Source organism: Heptranchias perlo, chromosome 4 (assembly GCF_035084215.1).
Source record: "Heptranchias perlo isolate sHepPer1 chromosome 4, sHepPer1.hap1, whole genome shotgun sequence".
In the NCBI taxonomy this organism is placed as follows: domain Eukaryota; kingdom Metazoa; phylum Chordata; class Chondrichthyes; order Hexanchiformes; family Hexanchidae; genus Heptranchias; species Heptranchias perlo.
In genome coordinates this window covers 21238457-21261490 of record NC_090328.1, presented here as the reverse complement: position 1 = coordinate 21261490, position 23034 = coordinate 21238457, and the positions used below count along the sequence as shown (strand labels likewise).

The 23034-nt window shown below is 41.2% G+C and overlaps 1 protein-coding gene across 9 annotated transcripts in view; it reads right to left on the bottom strand.

Moving 5' to 3' along the window:
• The window catches only part of LOC137320757 (teneurin-3), a 736578-nt gene that overhangs the window by 37568 nt on the left and 675976 nt on the right, over positions 1-23034 (bottom strand). For 6 of the 9 annotated variants that reach the window (XM_067982528.1, XM_067982534.1, XM_067982532.1 and 3 more), the window contains 4 exons: positions 21159-21302; positions 13330-13579; positions 12014-12034; positions 2478-2710 (listed from right to left, as the gene is read on the bottom strand). In XM_067982528.1, coding sequence (XP_067838629.1) covers positions 2478-2710; positions 12014-12034; positions 13330-13579; positions 21159-21302 — 648 coding nt within the window. The remainder of the gene's footprint in view (positions 1-2477; positions 2711-12013; positions 12035-13329; positions 13580-21158; positions 21303-23034) is intronic. The other 3 variants (XM_067982531.1, XM_067982537.1, XM_067982536.1) reach the window with 1 other exon arrangement.

The following is a 23034-nucleotide window of genomic DNA, read 5'->3' as shown; positions in this document are numbered from 1 at the left end:
CTCTATAATCAAGATTTTTATGACTGCTGCACCAAGTATTGATGCTGCTAAATTAAGCGGTGCCGAATCGCAACAGATCGAATCAGGCCGGAGGAGGAAGAGAAGTCAAAAAGTGATCTCTGCTCAGTGCTGTAGCTGGCTTTCTCTGCATTTAACAGGAACCTCCAATTATCCCACATACAAGATTTATGAATTACAGACATACTGGCAAATAAAAGTTTTCTGATGTACTGGGTATTCCCTTGAATCTCCCTGTATATAATAGCCTGTTCAATGTTCGGAGCCTCTCCCTGAGTTTGCTAGCATCACGCTGAAGGTCCCAGAATGCTGATATGAAAATTGTATTCTATCCAATTAAAAGATTCACTTGTGACACAGGGTCTCAGGGTGCTAATGTGGAAATACACAGTACCCTCATTATTAGGCTCTCATTTATCGCACTGTCTTTGTTATAAGGCTACTCCCACTGTGACTCCTGACTCTTTCATGTTATGGGACGTTCACTACAGTATGGAACTCATTATAACACAGCAACATGACTGGTTTGTCTGTTTGAGATTTGAGTGAAAATATAGGCAAACGCATAAAAACTGGCGTTCTTGATTTGAAAATTTAATGCCTCAAAAACTGCTTCTGTTTAAAACAAATCTTTTCAACTTCTGACACTCTCCATTCTAAATTGTAAGAGCTCAGCGCGTGTGTTTCAAGTGATCACTACTCTGGTACCTACTTGGGTACGTGTGTGTGTGTGTGTGTGTGTGTGTGTGTGTGCGTGTATATGCACATTCCCTCCCTAAACCTCTGTGTCTCTCCCTCCTCCTTTAAGACGCTCCTTAAAACCCCAGCTCTTTGACCAAGCTTCGGGTCACCTGTCCTAATATTTCCCGATAGAATCATAAAAAGGTTGCAGCACGGAAGGAGGCCATTCAGCCCATCGAGTCAGCGCCGGCTCTATGCAAGAGTAATCCAGCTAGACCCACTCCCCCGCCCTATCCTCGTAGCCCTGCAAATTTTTTTCCTTTCAAGTCTTATCCAGTTCCTTTTTGAAGGCCATGATTGAATCTGCCTCCACCACCCCCTCAGGCAGTGCATTCCAGATCCTAACCATTCGCTGTGTAAAAAAGTTTATCCTCATGTCACCTTTGGTTCTTTTGCCAATCACCTTAAATCTATGTCCTCTGGTTCGTGACCCTTCAGCCAATGGGACCAGTTTCTCTCTATCTACTTTGTCTAGACCCTTCATGATATTGAATACCTCTATCAAATCTCCTCACAACTGTTTCTGTTCCAAAGAGAACAACTCCAGCATCTCCCATCTATGCAGAGAACTAAAGTCCTTCATCTCTGGAATCATTATAGTAAATCTCTTCTGCACCCTCTCTCAGGCCTTCACATCTTTCCTAAAGTGCAGTACCCAGAACTAGACACAATACTCCAGTTGTGGCCAAACCAGTGTTCCATAAAGGTTCATCATGACTTCCATACTTATGTACTCTATGCCTCTATTTATAAAGCCCAGGATCCTGTTTGCTTTTTTAACCACTTTCTCAACCTGCCCTGCCACCTTCAACAATTTGTGCACATAGACCCCCAGATCTGTCTGTTCCTGTACCCCTTTTAGAATTGTGCCCTCTAGTTTATATTGCCTCTCCTCGTTCTTCCTATCAAAATGTATCACTTCACATTTTTCTGCATTAAATTTCATCTACCACATGTCCGTCCATGCCACAGCTTGTCTATATCCACTTGAAGTCTATCACAATCCTCTCACTGTTTACCACCCTTCCAAGTTTTGTGTCATCTGCAAATTTTGAAATTGTGCCCTGTACACCCAACTCCATGTCATTAATATATATCAAGAAAAGCAGTGGTCCCAGCACCGACCCCTGGGGAACACCACTGTTCACCTCCCTCCAGTCCGAAAAACAACCATTCACCACTGCTCTCTGTTTCCTGTCCCTTAGCCAATTCTGTATCCATGTTGCTACTGCCCCCTTTATTCCATGGGCCGCAATCTTGATGACAAGCCTACCATGCGGCACTTTATCAAATGCCTTTTGAAAGTCCATGTACACCACATCAACTGCATTGTCCACATCTACCCTCTCTGTTACATTATCAAAAAACTCTCAGGTTAGTTAAACATGATTCGCCTTCCAAAAATCCATGCTGGCTTTCCCTAATCAATCCACACTTGTCTAAGTGACTGTTAATTCTGTCCCAGATTATCATTTCTAAAAGTCTCCCCACCACTGAGGTTAAACTGACTGGCCTATAGTTGCTGGGTTTATCATTACACCATTTTTTGAACAAGGGTGTAACATTTGCAATTCTCCAGTCCTCAGGCACCACCACCGCATCTACATATGTGGCTAGGTGTCAAGTTTTGTCTGATTACATGCCTGTGAAGCGCCTTGGGACGTTTTACTATGTTAAAGGTGCTATATGCATGCAAGTTGTTGTTGTGTGTAACGTACCTTTAGGACTCATTAGTGAAGCTTCTACAGCTTTGCCTCCATCTCCACATCGAGCTTCATCAAACGGCAGACATTGTTCTCCTGTTCCTGCTACCACTTCGGAGTTAGCTGTCAGCTCTTTAGCACCAATCAGTGACTTTGGATGATAGATTCTCCGAGTGTTGGTATCTGAGATGTACAGATCTCCAGTGACTGGGTCAGTTGCCAGGAAATATCTGTGTGCTGGGTTATTGCTGTAAAAAGAATATCAATTTTTTTTTTATAAATGCACTCACTGTCAATGGTATTGAATTCAAACTGAGCAATGGCTCAATGAGATCCAAATCAGTAATGTTTACAATGGCTGAAAAAAAAATGGAACCCCCCCCCCCCGTACACAGAGTCCTTTAAATGGTTCTGTTGAACTTTTTGGCATGTTTTTACTGTAATAAGGGACAGAGAACTAACTAAAGGACAAGCTAAAGCCAGGTGTTTTAATCATCTCAACGCCCATTATTCTAACCCAGTACCACAGTGTTCATTACAACCATCCATACATACATTGGATTATAAGAAGTGTGTGTTAATAGTAGCGGTTTAGGGACTCCCACTATTGGTACTCTCGCTGAGTAAATTCATTCTACAAATCTGAACCGATTATTATTTGTATCCAGATTACTCCTGTTCTGTAAATCCGCCAACTCACAGCTTATGTACACCATATAGATGGTAAACACAGTGAGCAACAGTGGGATACATGGTGCCTCTTCTACTGATCCATGTTCTACAAGGGATTTTGGCAAAAGCATCAGTGAAGAACAGAGCTCTTCTGTGGAGTGAAGACCAGCAACAAATGCAGTCAGAGTATCACCATGAGGTTATGGTTTCAAATAACTGCGGACAAAGCCTACTGGGGAAGGCGCAGTTTCTTTCTCAGCCTTCAAGGGCTACAGGCGAAGGAGGCAGCCGTTGTACCCCAGGCCCTAATATGAGTAACACTGGCCCACTGTTTTCTACTACTCTGCAACTGAACGCTACAACAGAACTGTAGCTTTAAAGTACATTGAAATAGTCAAAAAACAAAGTCAGTCAAAGGTCACGAGAAAGCTGATTTAACAGCACAATAGTTACCATGACATCAAAATGAATAAATTATATTAATGTTCTAGAAGTTCTAGAAATTATATTGTTCCACGTGATAAACGTTTGTTATTACCTAAAATACAGCGTACAGACCTGAGCCATCTTAAGATGCACAATATAATTTTTTAAGTTGAAACTTCCACAACATTCAATATTGCATATTGCAACACCTATATTCAACCTATTTAAAATGAATTTAGTCACATATGATACGAGTGGCATTGTAGAAATCTGTCATGATGTAGAGAAGCAATCTCAAGGAGGTAGCAAGATCCCGTTTTGCTTACCCATACATAAAGTCATAGAAAAATAGAAAGATTCTCAAGGAGCTTGGCAGCAAACAATTTTGGTGACAAATAGGATGTAATAAGAAATGACTGAATAGTGATTAAATGCGAATGTGCATTGATGATTATTGAATCTCATTTACTTCAATCATTTATCTCTCAGATCACTTTAATATCTTACGTTGACAACCAAGTGTAATGTATAGTTTAATGGCCGATACAAATCATCGGGACTGGCTGACCCGTTGACTATGAAGCACCAAGGTCTTCAAGTTTTTATTTTAGCTTTACATCTTGAGAAAATTCAGCAAATTACAGCGTCTGGCAAATGACCTGCAGGTTAAGGATTAGGTCATTGTCCAGAAGTCAGATTAGGATTTGCACAAACACGCAGGAGAAAAACATCATCACGTAGACTGGCCTGTAATTGGAAGTGTCATCGGGTACTAATCATTTACTGCTAAGTTTTTTTATATTCGTTCATGGGATGTGGGTGTCTCTGGCAAGGCCGGCATTTATTGCCCATCCCTAATTGCCCTTGAGAAGGTGGTGGTGAGCCGCCTTCTTGAACCGCTGCAGTCCGTGTGGTGACAGTTCTCCCACAGTGCTGTTAGGTAGGGAGTTCCAGGATTTTGATCCAGCGGCGATGAAGGAACGGCGATATATTTCCAAGTCGGGATGGTGTGTGACTTGGAGGGGAACGTGCAGGTGGTGTTGTTCCCATGTGCCTGCTGCTCTTGTCCTTCTAGGTGGTAGAGGTCGCGGGTTTGGGAGGTGCTGTCGAAGAAGCCTTGGCGAGTTGCTGCAGTGCATCCTGTGGGATGGTACACACTGCAGCCACAGTGCGCTGGTGGTGAAGGGAGTGAATGTTTAAGATAGTTGTGTGAGGAAGCAGAAAGGCCACATGGAGGGATTGCAGTGGCGGGGGGCGGCGGGGGGGGGGGGGGGGGAGATAAACAGCAGACTGGATGCACATCAGTCTATTACTTGCAGACCCTCTCTTGGTCAGCCAATGTTGCTCTGCAACCAATGGCCATCTTCTGGTCAGAGATAATGCTGAGGCCCATATATGGGTAAGAAAATTTGGTAACTCATAGACAGCTCATGATGCTAAATGCAGGGTCAGGACCTAAGTTGGGGGTACCCTGATGTGTTTAGAATTTACAAACAGCACATGAAGCAATGATGATGAGAACTAATATCTATTATTTTAAAACTGGTCATAATCTCCTCATCTATTGAGTTAACTATAAATTATGACAGTGTGGCAATTGGGGATAAATCACCTGGAAAGGTGGTTGAGACCAATGTTACAAGTTGTTTTTAACTGGACAAAAATTGATACATTTCTTGGGAAGTGATGGAATTTATAGAATTCTATGGTGCCAATATAGTCAGTTCCAGATAAATGCATGCACCTTCCAATCACTCTGGTTGAAAAGAACTGCCAAACCAAGCAGAATGGATGGATAAAAAAACCTCGAAAACCTATAAATATTCACCCAATGACGGGTGTTTAATCCTCAGCACAAGAAGTAAAGTCAATCTACCCCTAGATCTCACCATGAGACAGCAGCTGGTTTTATCAGATGGATCACTCTGGACTAATGCCAGGATATAGAGGTATTGGAGAAGGTGCAAAAAAGATTCACAAGGATGATACCAGTACTGAGAGGACATACCTATCAGGAAAGGCTGAACAGGCTGGGGCTCTTTTTTCTAGAAAAGAGAAATGTAAGGAACCTTACAACACCAGGTTATAGTCCAACTGTTTTATTTGAAAATCACAAGCTTTCGGAGGCTTTCTCCTTCGTCAGGTGAGCGTGGGACGCTCACCTGACAAAGGAGAAAGCCTCCGAAAGCTTGTGATTTTCAAATAAAACTGTTGGACTATAACCTGGTGTTGTAAGATTCCTTACATTTGTCAACCCCAGTCCATCACCGGCATCTCCACATCATAGAAAAGAGAAGGCTGAGGGGTCACCTGGTAGAGGTCTTTAGGACAATGAAAGGGTACACATAGAGAAAATGTTTCTATTTGTGGGGGAGTCCAAAATTAGAGGTCATAAATATAAGATAGTCACTAATAAATCCAATAGGGAATTCAGGAGTAACTTCTTTACCCAAAGAGTGGTAAGAATGTGGAACGCGCTCCCACAAGGAATAGTTGAGGCAAATATCATAGAAGCATTAAAGGGGAAGCTAGATAAACACATGAGGGAGAAAGGAATAGAAGGATATGCTGATAAGGTTAGATGAAGTGGGGGGGGGGAGGAGGCTCGTGTGGAGCATAAATGCTGGCATGGACCTGTTGGGCCAAATGGCCTGTTTCTGAGCTGTAGATTCGATGTAATGCCTCAAAAGGGGGCTCACTGAATATTAGCTATTTTAATGGAGGAATTTATCAATTTATTTTAGTATTAAAATAAGGCGACACGAGAATTTCATGCACATGCTAATATTCAACTTCAAGGCGTAAGTCTTTCAATTTCTGAATTAAGGATTAAATGGACCAGGATACTAAAATTGCCAATTGGATGTTGTTTCAGCATTGACCAGCACTGTAATTATTGTTCCACTGGCCTACACTTAAAATGATTATTAGGGCTAATTCCATGACATCACGCCCCTCACAGGGAGTGCAGGTCGGAGAATCGGGGCTGCACTGCTGTGGCTCTATTTCTAACCTGTGCCCCTTTCAATGTGATGGAACCTGCACTGGGAGTGCAGGATCATGCAGTTAACCGAACTGTTTCATTCACCAATCGTGTGAGATGCAGCTAAGAGTGAGGCATACACTTTGGTTGGAGAAGGAGGTGGGAGGGTGGGGGGGGACACATATCCCGTCACCTCATGTGGACTGACTCAGTGGACCAATACATTTACGGTATAATGAAAGTTGATATAAAGTCTCCTAAACTGGCGCATTAACTTCGAACAAAGGAATAAAGGGGCAAAATGAAAGGGAATAGCAGGGGCATTTAAAAACTATTTCCAATATAGCAGACACTATGTGATCAATATAATTAAAATCAGCAAAACGAAAGAGTAATTAAATACTCAATATAGCCACAACAGATGTTGGTAAAACCTTGATCTTGGTCCAGGTAAACTCCTTCCACTTTCCACTTCTGCATTTTGGCAAATTCTTTGAATTGCCTGCTCCAGCCCTTTTCCATTCCCCTGCTCTAACTCTAACTATATCCTTTCCATTCCCCTGCTCTAACTCTAACTATATCCTTTCCATTCCCCTGCTCTAACTCTAACTATATCCTTTCCATTCCCCTGCTCTAACTCCAACTATATCCTTTCCATTCCCCTGCTCTAACTCTAACTATATCCTTTCCATTCCCCTGCTCTAACTCCAACTATATCCTTTCCATTCCCCTGCTCTAACTCGAGCTATATCCTTTCCATTCCCCTGCTCTAACTCTAGCTATATCCTTTCCATTCCCCTGCTCTAACTCTAGCTATATTCTTTCCATTTTGCTGTCCTAATTTGACCTACACTCCTTTCCATTTCCTTTGCCTTTGTTTTAAATGATCCTTCAATTTTCCTTGTTCATATCTTGATATGACTCTTTCTGTTTCCCTCAGCAAGGTTCTGATATTCAATTTCCCTGATATTGCAGTCAAATAACTGCTGCTTATTGCAGTCAATAATCTTATTTGCAGGAGTTTTTTTTTGATACAATGGGATAAAAATTGGTCTGGTCGCTGAATGTAACGACATCGTAAATGTGTTTGTGACAAATTTCTCTGTTTGGCAATTCTAGTGAAATCCTAATTGCATCCTTTAGAATGTGTTTATCATTTTGCTAGAAATAACAAACAGAGGGAAATTTTTACAAACATTTTCCAATGTTGCTAACAGAGTGATCAGCACAATTCTTATCGCCAAATGGGGTTAATATGTGAAAATGTTCTGCACTTATTGAAAGGATTAGGGCCTTTTTTTGGGCAGAGGTGTGATTGTCTGAGATAACTGTCCAATAACGTTATTCAACATCTCACATGTTTATTTTATGTCTTTCCTTTTCAGTTTTCGAATTGAGGTTCGGTAAGTGAGCGGCTCCAAAGAAAATGCTATTCTCCTGATGGCCAACAGATGGTGCATGAGAGCAACCCCGGGTGATAGCCTCTAATGTTCTTTCTTCCATCTGACCTCTGCTCAGCTCTTCCCTGAAGCTACAGCCGAGATTAGCATTTGGCACGCCTTACCCTTCTATGGTGCAGCATATTGCAGTACTGTAGAGCTTTATACCTGGCCCTGTAAACTGAGAATTCATGATGTGGGCCAGTAGCAAGTGGATATTAATCTGAGGTCACCATGAAGGACAGGGGGCATATTTATTCCATAAACATTTAAAAAAAAAATTACCATTACATTTTCTGTTAAATAAGCTCTTCAAAACCATTTGTATTTTATATCAACACTTATTCTGCAAGTTGATAAAATAATGCCTATTTAAAACCCACTTGATGTTTGGAATTATTCCCAGTTCTTTATCCGAAACGGGTGCAAAATAAAGCCAACCAGTAAAGCAGATTAACTAATGCTGCTGATACAAATATATGGAGGCTGTTGTACAGATATTGTTAGTCAAAGTCTGTTCATGCATGGGCTTCACGAGATTTTGGGGTGAATTACTTCTCGGGACACGGTGCTTTGAGCTCAGGTGAAAATGCACTTTTTGCTCCATATGAAACTTAATTTTATTTCTGGTGCACTACAACGTTAACAAAACACATGACTACGCAGGACTGCAGAACATAATTAATCTTATGAATATTGTGACTATTTTGGGCTACAAACTAGTTTGGGGACAGTATCGGAAGATGATGATTGGTGTTAAACTGGCACAAGTCCATTTCCCTCTATGTTAATGAAAAACTAATTACTGGGGCACTGGATTAATGAAAACGTCTCAAATCATTAATAGTTCCAATCTTCCTGCAACCATTCATGAATCTAGATTTAAAAAAATCATTGCATTGTTTTAAAATTATTTGACAAAATTCAGCAGTGCTGTGTTCAAATTTTACAGAGGCTTAAAACTTCAGGCTGTCTATACACTGCTTGCAGTTCCAGCAATATGACTGGGGAATCTCAGCAGCAACCTTTGCAGTGGGGTTGCTTAACTTTGACACAAGCGCTTAAGGTGCGTGCATGGGGAACTACTGCTGGTGAGCTTTCTATTGATTCAAAAGAGGCGGTCGGAGAGGTGGTGGGTCTTTGATTGGTAGAAAACACAAAACAGCCCCTTCTATTCCCAAAGGTACATCAATACCAGCCAATGCCAACAGTGTTATTCAGCACGACTGGTGCCAACACAATGAACATTTCAGAATTGCACGAGTGCCAAGAGGAGACATTGGGGGGGCGGGAATAATCACAATGAAATGTGCAGTTCGTGATGCATTTTTCACAGCCTAAGGATTTCTTAAGTGCTTCACAGCCAAATCATTATTTGTGAACTGTAGTCTTTGTTGTTATGTGGGCAAATGTGACAGTCAATTTGTACACTGTAAGGTCCCACCAACAATGAGATGATTGACCAATTAATCTGTTCTGTTGGCATTGCTTGAGAGAGAAGTGTTCTCCAGGACACTGGGAGAACTTCCTGTTCTTCTGCAAAAAAGGGCTATGGAATATTTTACGCCCACCTGACTATGCCTTGCTTTAACATCTCATCCATAACACAGCACCTCTGGCAATGCAGCACTCCCTCAGTACTGCACTGAAGTGTCAGCCTAGATTATGTGCTCAAGTCTATAGCTGGGCTTCAATCCACAACTTTCTAACTTGGAGGTGTTAGTGCTACCACTAAGCCAAGCTGACATTTAAAAGATGGTGTATAATGATTGCAAGAACCAAAATGATGGGAAACCATGCACAGTGCCTCAACCATGCCTGACACTTTAATTGCACCATGGGAAAGGAAGGTTTAAAGAGAGAAATGAGCTTAGGTCTCAGTATTAGTGTAAACAATATCTCCAACACCCAGGAATCTAGCATCAATTTTCCTGATACTAAAGGTTGTAGATATGTTTCAATGGGGCCGAATAGGTCCAAATTTAAAAATCTTTAATGTAGCAATAACTATTCAGTAACTGACTCCACTCTGTGGAGAGAAGTGTAGAGAAGCTGTTACTCAAAGCTGAGGGAAGTGATGGAGAATAGAAGAAAGTAGGAGCTCGATTGACATGAGAGAGACAGACCAAAGAGAAGTGTGTAAAAGTGGGCACAAGGATAAAGTGGAATGGAAACAGCAACAAAGTAGACGGGTAAATTTCATCCTCATTGCTTGGGCGGTAAGTCGGTGAGTCCAATCACCAACATCAGCCGAAATGAAAATCGGGTGGTTTCTATAACGGGCGTGTGATCCGCTCCATCGGTTTACTGTCCAATTGGTCAAGGACAGAGAAGAGAGGGCTGGGGGCAGAAGGAGTGAAATGTCTAAGAAGGTGAGAACTAGGTGGAAAATGTATAGTTGGATAATCAATGGAAGGAGAAAAATAGGGTTGAGTTTAAGGTAGCACCACTCCAAGTTGGTGGATGAAGCAGTCATTCAGAAAACGACAACATAATACTTGAGTAATAACCATAAACGCTTCAACCAATGTGGAATTGTACCATCAAGGGCAGCAAGGTCTCAGATCTGATCTACAGTCCGTGTTGAGTTAGGTGATCTAAGCTGAGGTGATACTAACGTGCTACAAAATGCCTTCAGCGTCGCTGGGTGAAAGAAATCATTTCAGCTTCTCACTCCAGCCGCCAAGTACAGATGTTGGTTGATGACAGGAGCAGACTTAGTTGTGATACCCTCCATGGTCATATACTTTGCTGAAGCTCAGTATCTAGGTTCTCACAAAGAATGACCACTTGGCAAGATGGCTGTCGGTGCCTGTGGGACTGTGCCCCAGCATCTGCCAGCTCTCCTTCAGGAGCGAAAGTTGAGAGGGAAAAACAAATCACAATAAAACACGCAGTTTGTGATGCAGGAATATTCAAAATCCCGGTACGCAGGAATTAGATATTCTGATCTGTTCATGAGTGAATTGAGTTATGTGAAGAAATTCGAGAAACTGAGATTGTTTTCCTCAGAGCATAGAATCATAGAAAGGTTACAGCACGGAAGGAGGCCATTCGGCCCATAGAGTCCATGCTGGCTCGGTGCAAGAGCAATCCAGCTCGTCCCGCTCCCCCACCCAATCCCCGTAGCCATGCAATTTTTTTTTAATGGGGACATTTTAATAGGGGTGTTTAAAATTATGAAGGGTTTTGATAGAGTAAATAAAGGAAAACTGTTTCCACTGGCAGGAGGGTCGGTAACCAGAGGACACAGATTTAAAATAATTAGCAGGAGAACCCAGAGGGGAGATGAGGAGAAATTTTTTTTACGCAGCAAATTGTTATGATCTGAAATGCGCTGCCTGAAAGGGTGATGGAAGCAGATTCAATCGTGGCTTTCAAAAAGGAATTGGATAAATGCTTGAAGGGAAAAAATCTGCAGGGCTACGGGGAAAGAGCGGGGGAATGGGACTAACTGGATTGCTCTTACAAAGAGCCGGCACTGGCTCAATGGGCCGAATGGCCGCCTCCTGTGCTGTAACTTTTCTATGATACACTTGAAAAGAAAAAAAAATGCAGGGTGATGGGGAAAGAGCAGGGGAGTGGGACTAATCGGACAATTTTTTTTAAAGAGCCGGCACAGACACGATGGGCTGAACGGCATACTTCTGTGCTATATGATTCTATGATAATGTAGTGGGAAGGAATGCATTAAGAAAAAACCTCAAATTTAATTATTTAATATTTCTTGCAAGCAGTAAGGTTTTGTCCAAGGTGAAGCTTTCAGGGATGAAGATGTTGGTCCACGCAAATGGGCCCTCAACGGTTTGGAAATACCACTTGTACACTCTCGGTCTCCACCCCCCCACCCCACCTCGTCCCCCAGGCCCCAAGTCAGTGCTGAAAGCAAATGCAGATCCAGCAGCAGAAAGGTCAATCTGGGACTCAAACATTATTATGGAAGGACAGTTTATGTATGAAGAGAAAGTTAATTAAAACATACAAGCTGATGTGAAAGTAGCAAAGGACACAACAACAGTTCTCAAACTTACCTATGTCTAAAATCTTTATTTCTTAGTAGGTAGCAAGAAAAAAAAGAGAAGAAAAGTGTGAATTAGGTGCAGAACATAAACTAAAGAGTCGAGTTTGAATAAAGTGCATCAACATCACCGTGTCAAAGAGGTTCAAACTGGTTACATTATATTAGAAGAGGAGCCGTCACATCATTTTAATGTCATGCGACCAGAACACGGTTTTAGGGCAAATCAGCTTTGCTTCACTATAAGCGCTGCTAATAGCAATCTGCAACACAAATTGACTTTGACGTGTTCGCCAGCATGCTGACCCGACACTTGTTCATTTTATCCTTCATAACAAGGCAGATAAATATTTTGAATGTGCAACCCCTTCATAACAACAGAGCCATGTTAATGGTTGCCAGCAGTAACCCACATTCATGTCCAAGCAATGGTAACCTAGATTTCTGTCTGCACTGCAGATTTTTTTTTTGTTAAGTCAATGAACTTTCACACCCATGTGACATTCTGTGGCTGTGACGAGAAACACAATTTAATGGGAATTTGAACAAAGCTGTACATTAATTGGCAGATGGATTATGCAAATTAATTTAACCTCTATAGTTATATATTCCCAACTGTTGAGTTTTACAAGTACCACGTCAGACTGCATGCCCAATTCTATTCTAATGGCTGCAGTTTAAGAACTTGCAAGTTGTTCTCTGGAAAGGGGACTTCAAGCTAATTAAAGCATTTGGCAATGACCTTATGCTTTAAATCAACTCTCTGCAGCAGTGAACCATTGCGTTCAAATATTCCTGCCAAATTAACAGAGACAGGCAAAATTCAGAGACAGCTTAAAACCAACCAGGATTCGTGGCTGTACTATTAGCTTCTTTAGGGCTACATTGGCTGATAGAGGGGTTGTCAGTCTTCCTCTTACGTATTTTCCCCACAGAATTTAAAATGTTAATCTTAAAGGGGACTGGAATGATTGACTCTTCTCATTTTTTGTGTCTATTGAAACAAAGGGGAGTGGGACTAATTGGATAGCTCTTTCAAAGAGCCGGCACAGACACAATGGGCCGAATGGCCTCCGACTGTGTGTTCTACTACATTAAAAGGTGCTATATAAATGCAAGTTGTTGTTGTTTGATTCTATGAATTGGTCTTCCACAATGGTGGGGAGATGGATCTTGCACAGGTACAAAGTCTTATCATTTATTTTGTATAGCCTTTCAGATTTTCAACCTTGGTGGGAAACTAGGGGGGTGGAAGATTGGGAGGATTAACATTTTTTATTATGCAAAAGCTGTAGCAGTGCAGAATGAATACTGTTGCTCTAGACCTACCTCAGCTCTAGAATGCTGGTCACATTTCCTGAAGGAAAGATACGACGGATGTAGTTGAAATCACCGACGTACAAGCTGCCATCGATGCCGCATGCCAAAGCCACGGGTGCCAGGAGCTTATTGCCATCTGCTTGACCGTTGCAGCTTGGGCACGAGATACTTCGTCTTCGCCCGTTGCCCATGATGCTGTTGATCACAGATGGTTGCTGAGATATGAACTGGTTTTCGCCATTTCCCTTGTACAGGATTCCTAATGGGAGGATGATAAGACTAGCTTTGTCACTGTCACAAGCAATAAGGCTTTTCCCTTGATTGCAAAATCATCATCATAAATCATAAAGCACAATTTAAATCCCACATTGGACTACACCAATCAAAACAATTGATTAAGACAGGTTGTGCCTCCAGCAATGCCGGAAAGAGAATACAGATTAAATCACCTTTGAATGTCAAGGCTGCATCAATCTCTAAAGGCTAAAATCATGTGACATTCACCTGTTGTTTGATCAACTGTATATAAACACCAGGATTAGATCTTAGGCACGTCTATCAAGCATGTTGGGTGAAGTCAGATTTGTTACTCGGGGGGGAAAAAGGTTAGATGAAAACAATTTTTAAATGATGACTGCGAGTTATAAACATTTCTTAGGTTATCATTGTAGGGAGTTTTAGAAGCTAGTCTTAAACAGTTTACTGCTCTCTTCCCATTGCCCTATATCTTCCTCTGCTTCAAATATTTACTTACTCTTCCCTTAAAAGATACAATGGTCTCTGCCTCAACTTATGTTTCTTTTAAGAGAAGTGTTACGTTGTCGTGTCACAGAAAAGGTTTCACCAAAATGAACATGGCAGTTCGCAATAAAGAAAGGATCTCCCTTCTGTGAGTTCTACAAGTACTGTTTAAAAAAGGCATCTTTTTCCTCCCATCTAGCTGAAGGCCATGATATACTATGTTACAGTTCCATGGATACTGGTAGTCCTCTTGTATCTCAGCTTGGTGGCCATTCTTCATGTGACAGCTGTGTGTGAGAGCATTGGCACGGTCATCATGCCCTCGTCGAGCTACAAGGATCATCGGATGGCAACAAGAAGCAGGAACAATAGCTGACTTTTTTTTTTACCTTGACCATAGATGGGCGTACCAAGGTCATCTATAGTTCCCCCACCACTGCTCCAACTGAGATCAGCTGACTCAGCGCAGACTGGGGATCAAACCCACCTAACACCCTTGTGGCAGCACTATCCCCACAAATTCTGCAGTGGTTCAAGGAGAAGGCCCACCACCATGGGATGGGCAATAAACTGCCAGTGTTGCCCACATCCCAAGAACAAATTAAAAAAACACTGGTCCGTATGGTCCAGTACCGCACTACATGGTACATTTATCCACTGAACCTTCAGTGGAATATTGCAGTACGCTCTGAAGGGCTGTTTTACTACAGCAGTGCACCTGGAATTATATATTAATAAACTACTTCAAAATAGCACTCATTTTTAATTTCATTGTATTCAGATATCAACCTAGTTAATGGAAATCCAATAGGGACTGAGGTTATTTTCACAATACGGGAACACTTCTAAAAGATCTGTTGAATAAGTTTGCTGTTTATAATTAAAGAATTATGGCAGTATGGCTCCACAATTGTCACTATTCATTTCAGATTTTATTTTTTGCTCCCAACTCGGGCTTTTGGCAATTCAGCCACAATTACAAAACTCAGTCTTTATTACACACCTAGGACGAGTTTGATTAAAAATAAATAGGTCATAATAACACATTTCCACTTTCTGCGGTGGCACGTGTTTGTCTACAATTGTGAGCTGTAGCATACGCAGGTGTGAGGTACCATGCACAGCACTGTACAACCAGCTTTCCAGGATTTAAATCAAATAGGAGTATTGAACATAAATATATCGGTTAGGGTGGAAGATGGGGTGGGGGGAGAGAACACCAAGTTCACAACTGACTAAACAGCAATGCTGAAAGTGGGAGCTTTTAACTAAAAAACAGTATTGAAATACAAACATTATTTTATGGAAATATTTACTTGGAAATTGTTATCACAGGGCGTCACTGTGTTTCAGTGCAAACATTTTTCTCCGTATTTCTGTATCTATTTCCATGTAAAGCACTAAAAAGCCCCCTGTGTCTGGAGAGTTAGTTCATCTCTACTGCTGACTTCAGGTGGCCCTTATAAACAAATAGTCTCCTTAAATAGGTTGGAATTGTTGAGTGGCTGAATTCGGAGTAGGTGGGTTGGAGCACCGTTGAGAAAATACTAATGAAGTGGCGTAGGAAACTGCGTTCCCGACCTGATACAACCTCAAAGTGTTTAAATGAAAGCTGAGAAGTTTTACAGTTCACTGCATACGCATCTATTAGCTTCCCTAGTGGAAACCAGCTGAGCATCTGTGTTTCTTGATGGGGGGGAGTCGGGGGAGGTTAATGGGGAGGGAAAGTCTTCAGGCAAGAAGAACGCTAACTCTGGGTTACAGCTGACTACATCAATGGCCCCAACCAAATGTGGGAAGAAGTATGTGAAATTGTTGTGGGAGGTGGGAAAAAAAAAAATCTGAAGGTTGCACCTTGTTCTCATCTTCAAAGGAGAACTTCAAAGTCAGATATACCTTCCTCACACTGCTAAATAATTCATAGCGAACGCGGTGTTTGCATCTTGAGCCAGTTTGATATTAGCGCTGTTTTTTTTAATTACCTACGCAGATCAAGGACTGCACACAGAGTCCTGCTGTGTGGCTGGTCAATTTCGAATTTAGCATGGTCTGTGCAGAGATGATCAAAGTCTTTAAGGACAAACCATATAAAGCTGGGAAAGGAACATTGTTACATACTGGAACCTGCACTCCACCGCAGCTGATAAAAAAAAGTTTGTTGTACCTCTGAGTAGTGCATCTTTAAAAGATTGAGAATATCTATATTAGGTTATTTTATTTTTTTATATATATATATACACATTATATAAAAAGTTTTCTGTTTGGCACAGGACAGTTACACTTGAGATGTCACATTCTGGTTACACTTCAACGTGTCACACTTAGTTATTGATGCAAAATATTCTTAAAACAAAAAGCAATAAAGCCTGGAACCCAAAATTAACAAGCAGCTTCCAATCTGCAACTCCAACTCTAATTGGCTGCACCTTCCATTTATCTAACAACAGTTGCATGAACAGGCCACAGCTCTGGCTCCACGGCAGACTAATACATTATGGATTGTATGGGATAATACTCATGGCCTTATATATCGTCGGACCTACCGGGAGCAATGCCAGGGGAGGGCCGCTTGCTATTTACATATGCAACATAATTATTGCACATGGAATAACATTTCAACTCCAATATTTCCCAAGTAAATTTTAAAAATTAATTGCGTAGTTTCTCAATGTGACAGATAGAGGGTGAATTTCTGCAGGGCTTGTTCCAATGTTTCGCTATAACCTTGGCAGGAACCCCGTTAAGGGGCCCAATGCCTATTGTAGGACCCCTTCCCCAAACTGGTCAAAAATTAAAGAGCTACTGTTACACATGGGACAGTGAGTCAGTGACTTCAGCAGATAGGGGTGAAAATTGAGGGATAAAATCCGAAAACACATCATCAACAGCAAAATCATTCTCAGCTTTTGATTTTTACAAAATCATAACTCAGAGTATACGAAATTTCCATGCTTCACTCAAATCAGGCCTTCATAGATTAATCTATCCCACACAACAGCTTTAAAACAAGCTATAACAGCTTTAGTGTACATTTACATCACCCAACTATGACAATTACTTTCCCCAAATAGCTGAGTTCTGTAATTTTCATCAAAGAATCTTTCCGTGTCAGCATGCTTTGTTATTATACCTGATTTATTCAGCCATTATTATGAAAAATTACTACTTTACAATTCCCCTCCATAAAATACAAATGGGACGATGAACTATATGTTATCTTCATTAGAATATTTATCACCGTTTTTCTGGGTGTCCGCGCAAACACCTGCCACCGTCTGCATTCTGCTCCAGAATGAATCTCTCCGGTTTATGCAGTTTGTCGTAACAACTAATCACTGCGTTTATTCAATTAGACACAATTCACTTCAGAAAGTTATTGCCGGTCACCGCACATCCCAGAATAATTTAAAGAATCATAATTTAAAGAATCGATTCACTTGCACAATGTGAATGGCAAGATATTTTTGGAAATCGACATGTCCAAGTAATTTTTTTTTAATGCCCTATTCCGTATGTTCTTTAGATCACGGTTCAATTAGTCCTTTGTACTGGCGGAACTGCCTCTGCTGTCTCTCAGTAAAAGCTCCAATGTAGGGAAATTGGTGGACTTGTAAAAGAAGTGGTGCTACCATAGATTTCATCCGCAATACACAACAGAATGGAAAGTAATGGATTAAATTTCCTTCGCTCAATTCAGGCCCTGTTGGATTAACCTGTCCCAATGAACAGCTTTAAAAAAGCTATAACTATGTAAGTGTGCACTGGCACTATCCAACTGTGACAATAACTTTGCCCAAATATTTGCATTTTTACTGCTCATCCTAAACTGTCCAGAAGGTGTTATTATTAAATATAAATGTATATTTTCTCTTTGTTTGCCCTTCAACTTTCTCCCCTTTGCCCTTGGAGACTGGTTTTCCACCCTCCGATGCCTTAGCATAAGTCTGGTGATGCACATTCTGCATGCGCCCAACTTGAAGTCCACTGAACCAAAGTGTGTTTCCAGGTTCAGCTAATTTTAAATGTCCTGGCTAAGTGCTGGATGGAAACTATCATCTCGCTTTCCACATGGGGGTGTCATTCTTAAATGATTTTTGTCTACTTGGCTTTGGAGGAATTTGAGGTTAATTTATAGTAAGATGTTGCTATTAAGTTAAATTCAGTCCACAGGTATAAGAGTGGGGAGAGAAACCATTGCAAGGGACACTTTGGCTACAATCAGATAGGTAAGAGTCTACTCAACTGGATAACAGCAGTCAAGGTAAATATCGAGCAAAATTCCAGTTTGTACATCCATCCTCATAGCGCCACTTTTCAACCTTGGCCTGCTGTCCTTCAGAGAATATTTCTCTCTGTTCTTTGCAGTATTTGATCATCTCAATCCACATCTATCCCTATAGTTACCAGCCCCATTCCCATTCCGATAATTTGATCCAGCTGCTTTTTGAAGTTAATTGTTTCAGCTTCAAATGATTTCACTGGGAATTTGGCCCACATATCTACGACTCTGTAGGGGACTGAAAAGTTTCTTATAACCTCTTGTCTCACTGGAGCGATGCTAATTTTAAACCTGAGCTCTCCAGTTTTGCTCTTACAATCCAAGTTAAATAGCCTGCTTAATTCTACGTCAATCCACTCCTCAACCTACACCACCAAAAACAGATTGACCAGTCAATCGTCTCATTTGCTGTTTGTGAGAACTTGTGCATAAATTGGTTGCTGCAATTCCTTATATAACAACAGTAACTGCACTTCAAGAAAGTAGTTATTGGCTGTGAAGCCATTTGGTGTATCCTGAGGCTATAATAAGGCACTATATAAATGCAAGTTCTTGCTTTCTTTCTTCGTATGCTTCAAACACATCCCTCTTCAAACTTTTCAAGATCTACTATGGCCAGGCATGGATCGAAAGAGGATGTATTTCAGCAAGAAGTTCAGACAAAACTTGTCACTTGTTATCTAGAACAGTTCAAGGGAGCATCATCACCTTCAAGTTCCTCTCCAAGACATACACCATTCTGACTTTGACATATATACCGCTGTTCCTTCATCGTCCCCGAGCAAAAATCCTGGAATTCCCTACCAAACACCACTGCGGAAATCGCCATCACCAAAAGGACTGCAGTGGTTCAAGAAGGAGGCCCATCACCACCTCAGGACAACTCGGGATGGTCAATATATGCAGCCTTGCAGGTGTCGCCCACATGGCGAAAAAAGATAACAAATAAAAAGATGACTAATACATGGGGTGCTTCAACTAATGCCACCAAAAAAACCTGATCAACAGGTCCTTTGTCTCTTTGCTGTTTGTGGAATTTTGCTGTAGCATTCCCACATTTGCTTACAAAAAGGTCAATTGTAGTTCAAAAGTAATTACTGTGTGAAGGGCTTTGAGCCACTTTGATTTGATAAATTGCTATATATATACACAATTATTTATTGATTCCAATTGATCTCTCATGGTGCTGCTCATGTACAAAATGTACGGGCTAATAAAAACAGACCTGAAAAGTTATGAATTAATTAATTCAGACAGAAATAATATTTCTAATTGTTATGAGAAACTGATGGAGTTACAAAATGCATTTAACAAAGTGTTTATTAAATTTAGTGAGCAATTTAATTAATTATTGAATTAAATGCTGCCAATAAGTCAATTATTAAACCCAGTGAATAACTTCATATTAATCATTAAATTCAGTCACCAACTTATTAATTATTAAATGTAATTAGTAAATTTATTAATATTGCTAAAATCTGTATATGCTAAAATGATGATTTGCTTTGCTGTGGGATGTCACTGATGTTTGGATGTTTACGGTTTCCAGTATTTACAATGAAATACCACTGAGTTTTAAAGAAATCTAATCACCTTGCTTCTGAGAGAAAAAAAATATTCAAAAACACACGTAGTACTTGATATAGGGCCTGAATTTCCATGGGGCTTGTCCCAATCACCTGTCACAACTTTGGTGAGAGATCGATGGAATCTGCTGGAAAAGTGGCATTAATGCCGATTTACACCGCTTCTCTGGGAGTTCCACCAATCTTGCACCGAAGTTATGGTGCGAGACCAGAACAATCCCGATGCAAATTCAGGACCATTATGTCTTCCTATTAATGAATCAGTAATAATATTGCACTGTGTGGTTTATGTGGAACATAGCTAGAAAGCTTGTTCTGATTCTCCAACCATAATCACACACTTCTTCAATTCAATTTACTACGCATTTTATTCCATTGGCATACCACTCTGACATGTGCTCTCATATATATTGGCATATCCTATTGCATATTTTCTGTTATCATGCATTACAGGAGTAATATTATGAGGCTCCGCTGCCACAAATGAGGTCAGAGATAGTGCTGTGACATTATAGCCCTGATTTTCTGACCAATGTGAGAGAATTGGGTGGGAATTGAAACCACCATGCCTCCATGCAGAAGATGATTCGTGCCTGGGGTGGACAGAAGTTTCCACCTGCTCCATACAAGGCAAGGCTGGCGAGAGGGCTTCCCCTATTGGATTTTCTGCAATTCCTGCCTCCTTAGGGCCCAGCGATTTGGATGTCTGGAAGAAACCAGTATCCAGATCCTTGGCGGGGAGTGGGGCCCAATGGGGTCTCCGGGTAAGGGTCACGGCTTGGAAGACCTTTCAGAATTGACACTTGTCATTTTTTTTGATTGGTCCTCTTACAAAAGAGGCTGATCACACGCAGAGCTGGACATTTTGGGGGTGCTGGGGGGCTCGGCAGCAACATCACCACGCTGCCATATGGTGCCGAATCTTGCTGGCATTGGTGCCCGCTATAAATATTTAAAATAGATGACCGTGGATACGCCAGAAGGCTAAGGAGAGGTGGTCAGGGGCACAGGGGGAATCCCGCTCCACTCCACTTTACATCAGTGCAGTAGCTCTGAGGATTTTCGGGCCCTGAGATGTGAGGCTGGACCTTATGAAGCTCCATCTAGCAGTAGAAGTGTGCAGCTGCAGGTGTCCAAATAAGGAGTGTGCGACAGACACGGCAATTTTAATATCTTATAGGCACAGATAGGTAGATTATTACAGCGTGCTTTTCACCATCTGAATGACTTACCGTTTTGAACATCTAAAACGTGGTGTTTATTTAGTGACCAGCCACCCATGTTTGAAGCGTCCAGTTCATACCCCTGTAGAACAGCCGTTCTCTTCTCCCAGAGGATGAGATCCAGACAGGACTCGTACTCATAACCAACAGAAACTGGACAAAGAGAAACCATCATTATTAAATCGTAAGGATGAACATTTTTTTACAAAAATTCATAAGGATGAAAGATAAACAGTAAGCACAAGGGGTAGTAGAAATCTGGAACTCCCTCCTCCAGAAGGCTGTGGACACTGGGACAATTGAAACTTTCAAGACTGAGATAGAAAGATTTTTGTTAGGTAAGGGTATCAAGGGATATGGATCAAAGGCATATAATGGGGTTGAGATACAGGTCAGCCATAATCTAATTGAATGGCGGGACAGGCTCGAAGGGCTGAATGGCCTTCTCCTGTTCCTATATCCCAAAGGGGAATGTGACTAAAATGAGGTAAATTGGACTTAAGTTTCTCCTAACTGGGCAGCAGTGCATTTTTGGCTCCTGGTTCTATGGAAAATCAGAATGAAAAGCTGATCATTTTGTCTTTCATTTGCCACTGAGCAGCCTTAGTTAAATAAACTGTGGGGGCTGCTATCTTTGTACTGGACGGTCAGTGTGGCATTGGGCACAAATACATTTCCCCCCACTTTCAAACAAGAATATTTTACCCCCTCTTTCTTTCTACAGGGCCATAGAAGTCTACAACATAGAAGGAGACTACTAGGCACTTTGGTCTGTGTCGAAACTTGGCCGGAACAATATACAATGAACTTCACTGCCTTACTCGCGCCATGTAGCTTTGTATCTCTCTCTGCTTTAAATATTTATCTACACTTTCCTTAAAACAGTCTTTTCCTATTCACCCTGTGAAAATGCTGTATAATTTTAAAGCCTTAATTGAATCTCCTCTTGGCCTTTTCTGCTGCAGTGGAAACAGTCTAAGTATCTCACGTCACTCCTCACAACTATAAATTCCCATCCCAGTGAGTTCACAGGCTCCACTCAGCACCTCTCCTGCTGATCTGTTTGAGGATAAAGAATTCACAGTGTGAGGCAAATGCACAGCAAATCATCTCCTCAACACTTTGTGGCACACGCCATTGTCGGTTATTAAATCACGATGATTCCGCTTCCTATTGCATCAAGCATAGGAAACCATTAGCAGTCAGTGGTCTCCAACAACTTTATTGTTACTTACTATGGCAGTGATACAGAGCAGTGAACCAACTTCCATTCTTTGTGTTCTATAGCAGTATCGGGAGCAAGATTTAACTGGACACTTCCTGTGGCTGGTAGTGCAGAGGCAAGGAAAATGACAGCCCTGTGACAATATTGCTAAAGTGCCAGAAAACTGCACAGGGCATCACAGCACAGACTTTGAGAAAACATTTTTTTTACATATTGGTGTGAGTTCTTCTATTGTGAAAAGCTGGAACTTGTGCGTGTCTACGGAATCTCTTATATATTCTTGCCCTCTGTAGTTTAAAATCACTTCATTTGAAAAGACTGTTAACTTGGTTAAAAATATAAAGCTCTCCTTAGAGATCCTGTGCACTCATTTCTTGTGGTTCATGCCATTAATTAACATGAAAGATAAAATCAACCTTTTTACTTAGAATTAGGTATTGCTGCAGGGATCTGGGGATCCTGATAAAAATGTCTCGTTTGGGTTCCCCTGACTGTGCTGAGTGGAACTGAGCCATGAAAACCAAGAAAGCGCAAGCTTTTATTTTCAGTCTGTGCTGATTTAGTTGGTTTCTGTCAAGAAGGCAGTAGGTGCACTACAAGTGTACAGTACAGTACAGTAGAGAGTCACTATGATTATAACAGGGGACGAGAGGTTTTAGT